We start from the raw sequence: 12,984 nt of genomic DNA on the forward strand, positions 1-12,984 counted from the left end.
GTCCTAGCTACATCTGCTCTTTCTATATTTCATCTCCACTTACATCTAGATCTGCCCTTTCTATAGATCATCTCTATGTACAGCTAGAACTGCACCCCTCGGATTGCCCGCCGCCCTCATGAGGCCGGGAGTCTTTGTGCTGGGGGCCGCCCTGCACACATCGATGAAGCAGGGATTGTAGAAAGAGCGGGGAATTCAAAATTATAACACGTTCACTATTCAGCCAATAGGTGGTAAGGGGGAGGAGAGACCAAGGACACGCCCCTTCGTCATCACCAGTAGTCCTCTATCTGGTCCTCTCATTGTGTATATAAAGGAGACCTCGGCAGCCCCGTCCACATTCGTTGTCTCACACACAACAAAGAACATGTCTGGACGCGGCAAAGGAGGAAAGGGGCTCGGAAAAGGAGGCGCCAAGAGGCACAGGAAGGTGCTGCGTGATAACATCCAGGGAATCACCAAGCCTGCCATCCGCCGCCTGGCTCGCAGAGGAGGCGTCAAGCGTATCTCCGGCCTCATCTACGAGGAGACCCGCGGCGTCCTCAAGGTGTTCCTGGAGAACGTCATCCGCGACGCTGTCACCTACACCGAGCACGCCAAGAGGAAGACCGTCACCGCCATGGACGTGGTGTACGCGCTCAAGCGCCAGGGCCGCACTCTCTACGGCTTCGGAGGTTAAGACTCGTACCCACCCGGCTCCATCTCACACCCAAAGGCTCTTTTCAGAGCCACCCACCTCCTCCTAGAGAAGAGCTCGCACTCTGATGCTTGTTTCATACCACTGTCTGTACTGTCACTCATCACTTTCCCTCCAGTTGTCTCCTGTGACTTAAAAGGCGCTGCGGAAAGTGATGGCGCTACAGGAACATAACTTATCGTCGTGCTCCCCGGTGATGGGGCTCGAGCCGGTGCAGTGCGGATTCTGGACGCTAATTAGAGAAGGGCCCGGGCAGTGTCACATACATACAAGCCGCGGCTGCTGCACAACATCTCACCGATCGGAGGAGGAGGGGGCTGGAGCGCGGCTGATGGAGATATCGCGGGTGTGGCTGTGCGCGCCAGAGTCGCATTTAAATTTCACGCTCAATTTCCCCTCCCCCGCACAACGGAGCCGCGCTGCACAATCTTCCCGCCGCGCTGCCGCCCATGGCTTCTGAAGCCTGTGAGTTGCAGCGCGATGGCGATGCGACTGCCACAACATTGAGTGTCTATGCACTGCCCGGGCATCTGCGGAGTTGTAAGCCTTGTCACGCGTTATAGGGCACGGCCGCAAGAAGCGTCTGACACACAGTCACTCGTGGCTTCCTGTACAGGGCTCCGCATCTACTCTAATAATTAAAGTCGTCAGTCAAACACTGACGAGCGGGCGCGCGCCTGCCTGTCATTAAGGCCCCCCCTTCACGGCTATTTATCCTTCATGTTTGTCCCAATAACCATGTAATGTCGCTTAGATTCACTTAGGTGTCATCACTATGGCGCTGTGTACATGATTGCACTCGGGGAAAGTTAGAACATTCCGCCCCGTATGTCCCTGTATCACCGGCCCCCGGAATGTACCCGGGATGGGGTGAGCAGGAGTGACGGCCACATGGAGTGAGATAGAAGGGTGAGCTCTGTTGTGGAGAGGGTGGGTGGCTCTTAGAAGAGCCTTTGGGGTGTTTGAGGTGCCGGGTAGGCAGGCAGGCGCTTACTTGGCGCTGGTGTACTTGGTGACGGCCTTGGTGCCCTCGGACACGGCGTGCTTGGCCAGCTCTCCGGGCAGCAGCAGGCGGACGGCGGTCTGGATCTCCCGGGAGGTGATGGTGGAGCGCTTGTTGTAGTGAGCCAGGCGGGAGGCTTCCCCTGCGATGCGCTCGAAGATGTCGTTGACGAAGGAGTTCATGATGCCCATGGCCTTGGAGGAGATGCCGGTGTCGGGGTGCACCTGCTTGAGCACCTTGTAGACGTAGATGGCGTAACTCTCCTTCCTGGACCTCTTGCGCTTCTTGCCGTCCTTCTTCTGGGCCTTGGTGACGGCTTTCTTGGAGCCCTTCTTGGGCGCTGGGGCGGACTTGGCGGGATCAGGCATGATGCGGCGGTTACTATTATCCGAGACACGGAGAACAATGTCCCGCACCTCCCCGCGCCGCGGTATTTATAGCCGGGCTATGTAAATGAGCGACGCCGGCTGCTCGCCCTGCTATTGGAGGAACGAGTCATGTGCTCTGTGTGTTCACTGCTGAACCACGCCTCCTAATGCTGGTTGGTGAGTCTATGAGCCGCGCCTCTATTGGTAGGATTTCAATCCGGCCAATGACAGAGAGTGAGGAGCAGGCGGGAAGGTATAAGAGGCGGCAGGAGGCGGCTGAGCGGCATCAGTCGTACTGAATCTCTAGCATCATGTCTGGACGTGGCAAACAAGGAGGAAAGGTCCGCGCTAAGGCCAAGACCCGCTCATCCCGGGCCGGCCTGCAGTTCCCCGTCGGTCGTGTGCACAGGCTCCTCCGCAAGGGCAACTACGCCGAGAGAGTCGGGGCCGGCGCTCCCGTCTACCTGGCCGCCGTGCTCGAGTACCTCACCGCTGAGATCCTCGAGCTGGCCGGCAACGCCGCCCGGGACAACAAGAAGACCCGCATCATCCCCCGCCACCTGCAGCTGGCCGTGCGCAACGACGAGGAGCTCAACAAGCTGCTGGGAGGAGTCACCATCGCCCAGGGAGGCGTCCTGCCCAACATCCAGGCCGTGCTGCTGCCCAAGAAGACCGAGAGCAGCAAGCCCGCCAAGAGCAAGTGAGCGCCGCCGCCGCTGCTCCAGCACCCGATCCCCACTACACACAAAGGCTCTTCTAAGAGCCACCCACCTCCTCCTGACAGAGCGGCAGCCCCGGGTGTCTCCCCGGTACATCACACACTCTCTCTATACTGTACTGATCCTGTACTCTCCTCTGCACCGCTATGTGTCTGCGCTCCCCGCCTCTATCCCTCTGCTGCCGCTGTCACTAGTAGCTACAGGCTACATACACCGGGGATGTGACCGCTCGCCCTGCAGGCTGCACCCCCGCCTCTCCGTCATCGGAGGTCGCTGCGTTCTCCCGGACGGGCACGGCATCTCTATGGGGCGGGCAGGCATGGAGGACACTCGGGCTCCTGGCAGGGACAGAGCTGCGGCTGCTGCCCGCTTCTTACGTGGAGACTAACGGCTCTGTGTGTACAGTGAAGCTGCCGGAGAGCCGGCTGCCGCTGACGTCACAAGGGGAGAACGAGCGGGAAATTCAGTTGCTGGAGAACTTAGACCTGCAGGATTGTCCACCAGGTGGCGCCTTTCCTGGAAGTTAGGAGGAGAGGGGGATCTAGGAGGGGCGACTACTTATATTGACAGCCTCCCGGTCTTGGTAGCAATTTAGCAGTGAACGGGGAAAGGAGTCTGGCCAGGCTAAACAGTGCGCTGGGAGGTTGGTCACGGCTTCCATTGCCCCGGGTCACAGTGCCTTCCCCACAAAAGCAAAGTCACGTTAGCAAATATAGTCCAGCACCTGCCTCACAGGAGGACTCAAAAGATTCACGATGCTACCACATTGGCCAATATAACTACAGTGCCAGATCCTACCGTAGCCAAAAATAGTCACAACACCTGACCTCGCGGCAGCCATATTGCCCCCAAGTAGCCTATGGTCACAGTGACCCCAGAGTAGCCAAGATTGTCATACTGTAGTCAGTGACCCAACTGTAGCCAAAATGGTATCCGTTCTACCACATTAGACAAAATAGCCAAAAGCCTGTCCCGCCCGTCAGCCAAATTAAGCACAGCGCCCCCTCAGTAGCCATAATAATCTCAGTGTCCCACATTAGCCAATATAGTCACATCGGCCGCCACAGTAGGCAAGTCACAGCGACGCTGCAATAGCCTATAGCAGTGGTGGCGAACCTATGGCATGGGTGCCAGAGGCGGCGCTCAGTGCCCTTTCTGTGGGCACTTGGGCCATCGCCCCAGCACACAAGGATCTTCCTGCAGTTCCAAGCAACTTAAAAGATGCTGCTTTCAGTCATATTTTGATACTTACTTCGTTACTAGGGACAGTAGGAAGAGGGAGAATGAGTAGACGGGGCCGAATTCTCTTTGGAGGACCTCCTACTGGCCCCACTATTCTCTGTGTACAGAGGGACACGGGAAAGAAGCTGAAATGATGACAATTTTCCAGCTTTTTCTACTGTGTTGCTGTCCTCAGGAGGCCAATATGATTGAAAGTTGATGAAGAACAGGGAGCAATAAGTTACTGCTTTAATTTTTGGATGGCACCTCACGATAGATAAGTGGGGTTTGAGTTGCAGTTTGGGCACTCGGCCGCTAAAAAGTTCGCCATCACTGGCCTATAGCAGTGATGGCAAACCTTTTCGAGACCGAGTGCCCAAATGACAACAAACACGCACATATTTATTGCAAAGTGCCAACACAGCAATTTAAGCAGTAACTCTCTGTTCTACCACAAATCCAATAGAAGAAGACCATCATCAATAAACGGCACCTGCCCGTACCTTCTCAATCTTACTCTTACTACAGTCCGAAGAAGCCGAGGATGTGTTGCTTTGAAATAAAACTTTGAGAGAGGCAGCTACCAGTTAGGGCCAGAAATATTTGGACAGTGACACAATTTTGGCGAGTTGGGCTCCGCATGCCACCACATGGGATTTGAAATGAAACCTCTACAACAGAATTCAAGTGCAGATTGTAACGTTTAATTTGAAGGGTTGAACAAAAATATCTGATAGAAAATGTAGGAATTGTACACATTTCTTTACAAACACTCCACATTTTAGGAGCTCAAAAGTAATTGGACAAATAAACATAACCCAAACAAAATATTTTTATTTTCAATATTTTGTTGCGAATCCTTCGGAGGCAATCACTGCCTTCAGTCTGGAACCCATGGACATCACCAAACGCTGGGTTTCCTCCTCCTTAATGCTTTGCCAGGCCTTTACAGCCGCAGCCTTCAGGTCTTGCTTGTTTGTGGGTCTTTCCGTCTTAAGTCTGGATTTGAGCCGGTGAAATGCATGCTCAATTGGGTTAAGATCTGGTGATTGACTTGGCCATTGCGGAATGTTCCATTTTTTTGCACTCATGAACTCCTGGGTAGCTTTGGCTGTATGCTTGGGGTCATTGTCCATCTGTACTATGAAGCGCCGTCCGATCAACTTTGCAGCATTTGGCTGAATCTGGGCTGAAAGTATATCCCGGTACACTTCAGAATTCATCCGGCTACTCTTGTCTGCTGTTATGTCATCAATAAACACAAGTGACCCAGTGCCATTGAAAGCCACGCATGCCCACGCCATCACGTTGCCTCCACCAGGTTTTACAGAGGATGTGGTGTGCCTTGGATCATGTGCCGTTCCCTTTCTTCTCCAAACTTTTTTCTTCCCATCATTCTGGTACAGGTCGATCTTTGTCTCATCTGTCCATAGAATACTTTTCCAGAACTGAGTTGGCTCCTTGAGGTGTTTTTCGGCAAATTTAACTCTGGCCTGTCTATTTTTGGAATTGATGAATGGTTTGTATCTAGATGTGAACCCTTTGTATTTACTTTCATGGAGTCTTCTCTTTATTGTTGACTTAGAAACAGATACCGCTACTTCACTGAGAGTGTTCTGGACTTCACTGAGAGTGTTCTGGACTTCACTGAGAGTGTTCTGGACTTCACTGAGAGTGTTCTGGACTTCACTGAGAGTGTTCTGGACTTCAGTTGATGTTGTGAACGGGTTCTTCTTCACCAGAGAAAGTATGCGGCCATCATCCACCACTGTTGTCATCCGTGGACGCTCAGGCCCAAGCTCACCAGCCAATTCCTTTTTTTCTCAGAATGTACCCGACTGTTGAGTTTGCTGCTCCAAGCATGTCTGCTATCTCTCTGATGGATTATTTCTTTTTTTCCCGCCTCAGGATGTTCTGCTTCACCTCAATTGAGAGTTCCTTTGACCGCATGTTGTCTGGTCACAGCAACAGCCTTCCAAATGCAAAACCAACCACCTGGAATCAACCCCAGACCCTTTAACTACTTCATTGATTACAGGTTAACGGGGGAGACGCCTTCAGAGTTAATTGCAGCCCTTAGAGTCCATTGTCCAATTACTTTTGGTCCCTTGACAAAGAGGAGGCTATGCATTACAGAGCTAGGATTCCTAAACCCTTTCTCCCATTTGGATGTGGAAACTCGCATATTGCAGCTGGGAGTGTGCACTTTCAGCCCATATTATATATAGAATTGTATTTCTGAACATGGTTTTGTAAACAGCTAAAAACAACAAAACTTGTGTCACTGTCCAAATATTGCTGGCCCTAACTGGTACATTGCCTGTGCCTGCAGGTGAATTCTTTAAGTCATGTCTGGTGAACTCAGTGCTGGGGACATGTGGCCTGGGTGCCCACAAAGAGGGCCCCGTGCCATAGGTTCGCCAACACTGGCCTATAGTCACCGTTCCTCAAATTAGACAATAGTCACAGTGTTCCACGGTAGCTGCAACAACAAATGTAAGAGCTCACCCTTAGATTGCTGATCGTTATGATAAATGAGGCCCACTGACATCAAAAGCTATAGGCGAGAGCAAAACTGTTCCAAGTCCACCAATCAGACTCAGGTTGGGAAGCGTCAGCACCAACACGACGATTACAAAATGCTGACGACATTCCTAATAACGGATTACAGTGACCACCGCCCAGCCACAGATCCGGTGGGGCGGGGGAGGAGAGGCTGGCGGCTCCCCGAGTAGTTTCATCTCCGCACATTCACAGCCAGGCGCAGATCGGGAGCACCACCACATTCAACTCACTCCCAGAGAAAGGAGAAATGGACTCCTCCAATCTCCTTCATAGGAGATTTTACGGACTGTGTACCATCACCCTTACTTTATCTGAGACAAGAAAAAACAAACAAACTAAAAAACAACAACCTGACTGACCCTCCCCATCACAGGGGGTGCAATGGACCAGTTCACTTCCCACCTACTTTTGCCGCCGCCGTCGACGACGACGTTTGCAGAAGGGGGTATTAATGTGTAAAAGTAACAAAATTGTCACAGGTCAGACAGAAGCCCAACTTGAAAGTGCCTTCCGCCTGCTGGAAGCAGCCCCCGGGAGCACAGCGTCTTCCTCACAGTGAACTCCATCTCGAACTAGACTTTCTATCTCAACTTGTCAACCCCACCTCGGGGTTTCCACACTAGGTCAGGACCGTAGACTTGGCTCACTGACACTACACTAAATAAGCAGAGTTGTATCACAATCTAGGCGGCTAGTCTGTGACTGCAGTACTGATTTGTCACGGATAGAAGCAGAATGTTGGACTTCATAGGTGACTTGTCTTCTCCTCTGGGTTCAGAACATGGTCCGTGGTGACCTTTCCCCTCCATGACTTATTGCTGAAGAATTTTTCCCCAGACGTCACATTGGCTCCTTGAAGAAGATCTCTACACTGTGCCTCCACCTGGATAACGAAATGCACTGTGCTGCCACATATTGCAAATATACTGTTATTTATGGCAGTGGGAGAGAGGGTCCAGCCATAACGTTGATGTAAGGATGAAGCGGTCCACCCGTGAGCCTTACTCCTCACACCACAGCCAACCGGACTGTTAATATATACATATCATACAGCAGCATGGTGGCTGAGTGGGTAGCACTTCTGCCTTGCAGCACTGGAGTCCTGGGTTCAAGTCCCACCCAGGTCAACATCTGCAAAGAGTTTGTATGTTCTCTCTGTGTTTGCGTGGCTTTCCCCCCACACTCCAAAACATACTGGTAGGTTGTTTAGATTGTGAGCCCCTTGGGGACAGGGACCAAAATTTGATATGCTTTGTGCAGCGCTGCGTAATCTGTGTGCGCTATATAAATAAAGAATTGTTATTATTATTATAATACCTCTCACATCACACGACACACACAACACACACACACACACACAATATTTGAAGTGTTATTGTAGGGGACACTGGGCGATTCTACAGTTATTGAAGGGGCATCATTGCAGTAGGGGGTCCTGGATGACTGTATTGTTATTACAGGGGGCACTAGATGATGATAGTGTTGTTGCAGAGGTCAAGGGATGAATATAGTGTTGATGTAGGGGGCACTGGATGATGATAGTATTGGTGCAGGGGGCAATGGATGATGATACTGTTATTGCAGGGGGCACTGGATGATGATAGTGATGATGTAGGGGGCACTGGATGATGATAGTGATGATGTAAGGGGAACTGGATGATGATAGTGATGATGTAAGGGGAACTGGATGATGATAGTGATGATGTAAGGGGAACTGGATGATGATAGTGATGATGCAGGGGGCACTGGATGATGATAGTGATGATGCAGGGGGCACTGGATGATGATAGTGATGATGTAGGGGGCACTGGATGATGATAGTGATGATGTAAGGGGAACTGGATGATGATAGTGATGATGTAAGGGGAACTGGATGATGATAGTGATGATGCAGGGGGCACTGGATGATGATAGTGATGATGCAGGGGAACTGGATGATGATAGTGATGATGCAGGGGGCACTGGATGATGATGATGATAGCGATGATGCAGGGGGCACTGGATGATGATAGTGATGATGTAGGGGGCACTGGATGATGATAGTGATGATGTAAGGGGAACTGGATGATGATAGTGATGATGCAGGGGGCACTGGATGATGATAGTGATGATGTAAGGGGAACTGGATGATGATAGTGATGATGTAAGGGGAACTGGATGATGATAGTGATGATGTAAGGGGAACTGGATGATGATAGTGATGATGCAGGGGGCACTGGATGATGATAGTGATGATGCAGGGGGCACTGGATGATGATAGTGATGATGTAGGGGGCACTGGATGATGATAGTGATGATGTAAGGGGAACTGGATGATGATAGTGATGATGTAAGGGGAACTGGATGATGATAGTGATGATGTAAGGGGAACTGGATGATGATAGTGATGATGCAGGGGGCACTGGATGATGATAGTGATGATGCAGGGGAACTGGATGATGATAGTGATGATGCAGGGGGCACTGGATGATGATGATGATAGCGATGATGCAGGGGGAACTGGATGATGATAGTGATGATGGAGGGGGCACTGGATGGTGATAGTATTGTTGTAAGGGGCACTGGATGGTGATAGGGATGATGCATGGGGCACTGGATGATGATATTATTGGCGTAGGGGGCACTGGATGATGATAGTGTAGATGTAGGGGGCACTGGATGATGATACATTGTGGCTGCGGCCTCCTTGGATGTCCCTGTGGACGGGGCCGGGGCCGGTGACAGCTCCTCGGGATGTCCTATCCAGGGACAGGGCAGGACGGGGAGGCCGGGGCCGCCTGTGTGTTACCCTCCCGCGCTCTCGGCAGCCCCAGCTCTTCCCCGGATGGGACAATCAGACTTGTGCGCGGCAGATCCTGTGGGGAAGATCCCAGTGACGGTGACAAGTGCGGGGAGGAGAAGCCGGCAGCTCCCGCGCCAGTGCTATCTCCGCACAATCACGGCGATGCGCGGATCGGGAGGACCATGGCGGAGATCCCGGGGCCCCCCTGCCGGCTCCCGCCCCGCGCCTCCGCCAGTGACGGCTGCACACGGTCAAAGAGGTTGTCGGGGAGTGGGGAGTCAGGGGGGGAGCGCGCGGGCCTGTCCGCTGGTGTCCGCTAAGGGGCTGCTCTCCCGGGCAGGGAAGCACACGGGCAGAGCGGAGCTTCCCTCAGGCCCGGATGGAGGGAGTCGGCAGCGGCGCTCAGTGTCAGCCAATAGGGGCGGAGGACGATGCCACTCGGCAGCCAATCAGAGCGCCGCCGTTGTAGATATAAGAGGCGGGAGAGCGCGCTGCTCGCGATTCACGAACTGTCAGCAGAGTTTTGTGTGCGAGTCCCTTCATATCTGAAGATGGCAGAAACCGCGCCCGCCGCCGCAGCTCCCCCTGCCGCCGAACCGGCCGCCAAGGCCAAGAAGCAGCCCAAGAAGGCCGCTGCCGCCAAGAAGAGCGCCAAGAAGCCCTCCGGCCCCAGCGTCTCCGAGCTCATCATCAAAGCCGTGTCCGCCTCCAAGGAGCGCAGCGGGGTGTCCCTGGCCGCCCTCAAGAAGGCCCTGGCTGCCGGCGGCTACGACGTCGACAAGAATAACAGCCGCCTCAAGCTGGCCATCAAGTCGCAGGTCACCAAGGGCACCCTGCTCCAGGTCAAAGGCAGCGGCGCCTCCGGCTCCTTCAAGCTCAACAAGAAGCAGCTCGACACCAAGGACAAGGCGGCCAAGAAGAAGCCCGCAGCGGCCAAGCCCAAGAAGCCGGCCGCCGCCAGCGCCAAGAAAGCGCCCAAGTCTCCTAAGAAGCCCAAGAAGGCTCCCAGCGCCGCCAAGAGCCCCAAAAAGGCCAAGAAGCCTGCAGCAGCGGCGGCCAAGAGCCCCAAGAAAGCGGCCAAGAAGCCTAAGGCCGCCCCGAAGCCCAAGAAAGTCACCAAGAGCCCGGCTAAGAAGGCGTCCAAGCCCAAAGCTGCTGCCGCCAAGAGCCCGGCTAAGAAGAAGGCCGCTACTAAAGCCAAGAAGCCCGCGGCCAAGAAGTAAGCGGGAGCCGCCCTGTGCCCTTCCATATAAACCCCCCCACAAAGGCTCTTCTCAGAGCCACCACCTCCTCCCCGACAGAGCTCTTACCCACAGCCCGCCGCACAGTATAAGCCGCCGGGTCATACCCCTCCAGCCCCCCGCCGCCACCAGCGTCACACTCCCGGGGACGTGGCCGGACTTCCACATGAGTCGTCCGCTCACTATGGGGGGACAGAGCATCCAGGAAGGGGACGAGGGCTTACAGCGTCTACAGGGGGGACGGGGCCGCAGAGTAGAGAGCGGGAGGTGATGGGGATCTATGTGCCCGCGCGTCCTCCTCATTCATTACAGGCGGGGGGGCCAGGAGCAATGACAGGAGGACGGGTGCTGGGGGGTACAGGAGCGGCACCGGGCTCTGCAGTGATTGGGGCAGCGGTTGACACTTCCACGCAGGAGGGGACGTTATCAGCGGAAGTTACGTCGATCGGCCGCTGTTAGCCAATGGCTGCTCGCTGTCTTTCCCTGTGTTTCGGCGGGCTTATAAACAAGCCAATGGAATCGATGGGGCGGGCTATCCCTGAGCCAATGAGGACGAGTGCGGGAGCATAAATATTGCGCTCAGTTCCCGTTTCCACATATCACCGCTATCTGTGTGTGAGAGAGAACCATGGCCAGAACCAAGCAGACCGCCCGCAAGTCCACCGGAGGCAAAGCGCCCCGCAAGCAGCTGGCTACCAAGGCCGCCAGGAAGAGCGCGCCCGCCACCGGCGGAGTCAAGAAGCCTCACCGCTACCGCCCCGGCACCGTGGCTCTCCGCGAGATCCGCCGTTACCAGAAGTCCACCGAGCTGCTCATCAGGAAGCTGCCCTTCCAGCGCCTGGTCAGAGAGATCGCTCAGGACTTCAAGACCGACCTGCGCTTCCAGAGCTCTGCCGTCATGGCGCTGCAGGAGGCCAGCGAGGCCTATCTGGTCGGCCTCTTCGAGGACACTAACCTGTGCGCCATCCACGCCAAGAGAGTCACCATCATGCCCAAAGACATCCAGCTGGCCCGCAGGATCCGCGGCGAGAGGGCCTAAGTCCTCCCCGGGCGGGTACCGTCCCACACAACACAAAGGCTCTTTTCAGAGCCACCCACATCCTCTACAGGACGAGCTCAATAACCTCAAGTGTACCCTGTGGCCGCTCCCAGGCCTCATGCCCATCTGCAGGGAGACGCCGCGGCTGCTAGTGCTGTCAGCGGTGTCCCCTCCCCCCGTGACAGGAATCTCTGAATCCCGTCGTTCCTGACATGACGTCACAATAACATATATCTCGCTAATGTAATGGCTTGTTTCCCCTACGGTTTGTAAAGCGCAACGGAATATGATGGCGCTATACAATTAATAACAACGGTATAGAACGTGTTCTGCCGCAGCACAGACCCTAAACCTCACATATAATAACTAGTCACTGCCGAGCTCCCCGTTCTGCCTCCCTGGTCACACCCGCAGCTGCGCTCCCCGCTCTGCCCCTCTGGTCACAGTGCGAGCTCTATGGGTTCCCTGCCTCCTCAGTTACAGCCACTGCTGCGCTCCTCGGCTACTCCAGTCCTAGCTACATCTGCTCTTTCTATATTTCATCTCCACTTACATCTAGATCTGCCCTTTCTATAGATCATCTCTATGTACAGCTAGAACTGCACCCCTCGGATTGCCCGCCGCCCTCATGAGGCCGGGAGTCTTTGTGCTGGGGGCCGCCCTGCACACATCGATGAAGCAGGGATTGTAGAAAGAGCGGGGAATTCAAAATTATAACACGTTCACTATTCAGCCAATAGGTGGTAAGGGGGAGGAGAGACCAAGGACACGCCCCTTCGTCATCACCAGTAGTCCTCTATCTGGTCCTCTCATTGTGTATATAAAGGAGACCTCGGCAGCCCCGTCCACATTCGTTGTCTCACACACAACAAAGAACATGTCTGGACGCGGCAAAGGAGGAAAGGGGCTCGGAAAAGGAGGCGCCAAGAGGCACAGGAAGGTGCTGCGTGATAACATCCAGGGAATCACCAAGCCTGCCATCCGCCGCCTGGCTCGCAGAGGAGGCGTCAAGCGTATCTCCGGCCTCATCTACGAGGAGACCCGCGGCGTCCTCAAGGTGTTCCTGGAGAACGTCATCCGCGACGCTGTCACCTACACCGAGCACGCCAAGAGGAAGACCGTCACCGCCATGGACGTGGTGTACGCGCTCAAGCGCCAGGGCCGCACTCTCTACGGCTTCGGAGGTTAAGACTCGTACCCACCCGGCTCCATCTCACACCCAAAGGCTCTTTTCAGAGCCACCCACCTCCTCCTAGAGAAGAGCTCGCACTCTGATGCTTGTTTCATACCACTGTCTGTACTGTCACTCATCACTTTCCCTCCAGTTGTCTCCTGTGACTTAAAAGGCG

General features: G+C 54.3%; 7 protein-coding genes across 10 annotated transcripts in view; 6 read left to right on the top strand and 1 right to left on the bottom strand.

The window, feature by feature from the left end:
- The window catches only part of LOC140119790 (uncharacterized), an 822,703-nt gene that overhangs the window by 230,341 nt on the left and 579,378 nt on the right, over nt 1-12,984 (top strand). The gene's annotated exons all lie outside the window — the stretch shown is intronic.
- Nucleotides 368-679, top strand: LOC140116931 (histone H4). Its single transcript, XM_072133361.1, has one exon. The coding sequence runs from the start codon at nt 368-370 to the stop codon at nt 677-679; it is 312 nt and encodes a 103-aa protein (XP_071989462.1).
- Nucleotides 1,659-2,089, bottom strand: LOC140119945 (histone H2B type 1-O). Its single transcript, XM_072139381.1, has one exon. It carries the CDS (start codon nt 2,066-2,068, stop codon nt 1,688-1,690), a length of 381 nt encoding a protein of 126 aa, XP_071995482.1. The 5' UTR covers nt 2,069-2,089; the 3' UTR covers nt 1,659-1,687.
- LOC140116932 (histone H2A type 1-like) lies at nt 2,380-2,772 on the top strand. Its single transcript, XM_072133362.1, has one exon. The coding sequence runs from the start codon at nt 2,380-2,382 to the stop codon at nt 2,770-2,772; it is 393 nt and encodes a 130-aa protein (XP_071989463.1).
- LOC140119886 (histone H1A-like) lies at nt 9,907-10,578 on the top strand. Its single transcript, XM_072139318.1, has one exon. It carries the CDS (start codon nt 9,907-9,909, stop codon nt 10,576-10,578), a length of 672 nt encoding a protein of 223 aa, XP_071995419.1.
- Nucleotides 11,225-11,635, top strand: LOC140116934 (histone H3). Its single transcript, XM_072133363.1, has one exon. It carries the CDS (start codon nt 11,225-11,227, stop codon nt 11,633-11,635), a length of 411 nt encoding a protein of 136 aa, XP_071989464.1.
- Nucleotides 12,513-12,824, top strand: LOC140116935 (histone H4). Its single transcript, XM_072133364.1, has one exon. It carries the CDS (start codon nt 12,513-12,515, stop codon nt 12,822-12,824), a length of 312 nt encoding a protein of 103 aa, XP_071989465.1.

The sequence above is a fragment of the Engystomops pustulosus genome, chromosome 2, assembly GCF_040894005.1.
Source record: "Engystomops pustulosus chromosome 2, aEngPut4.maternal, whole genome shotgun sequence".
Classification (NCBI taxonomy): Eukaryota; Metazoa; Chordata; class Amphibia; order Anura; family Leptodactylidae; genus Engystomops; species Engystomops pustulosus.

Excerpts from the sequence above, each read along its gene's own strand:
- LOC140119945 (XM_072139381.1), bottom strand. The coding sequence starts at position 2,068 with ATGCCTGATCCCGCCAAGTCCGCCCCAGCGCCCAAGAAGGGCTCCAAG.
- LOC140116934 (XM_072133363.1), top strand. The coding sequence starts at position 11,225 with ATGGCCAGAACCAAGCAGACCGCCCGCAAGTCCACCGGAGGCAAAGCG.
- LOC140116931 (XM_072133361.1), top strand. The coding sequence starts at position 368 with ATGTCTGGACGCGGCAAAGGAGGAAAGGGGCTCGGAAAAGGAGGCGCC.
- LOC140116935 (XM_072133364.1), top strand. The coding sequence starts at position 12,513 with ATGTCTGGACGCGGCAAAGGAGGAAAGGGGCTCGGAAAAGGAGGCGCC.
- LOC140119886 (XM_072139318.1), top strand. The coding sequence starts at position 9,907 with ATGGCAGAAACCGCGCCCGCCGCCGCAGCTCCCCCTGCCGCCGAACCG.
- LOC140116932 (XM_072133362.1), top strand. The coding sequence starts at position 2,380 with ATGTCTGGACGTGGCAAACAAGGAGGAAAGGTCCGCGCTAAGGCCAAG.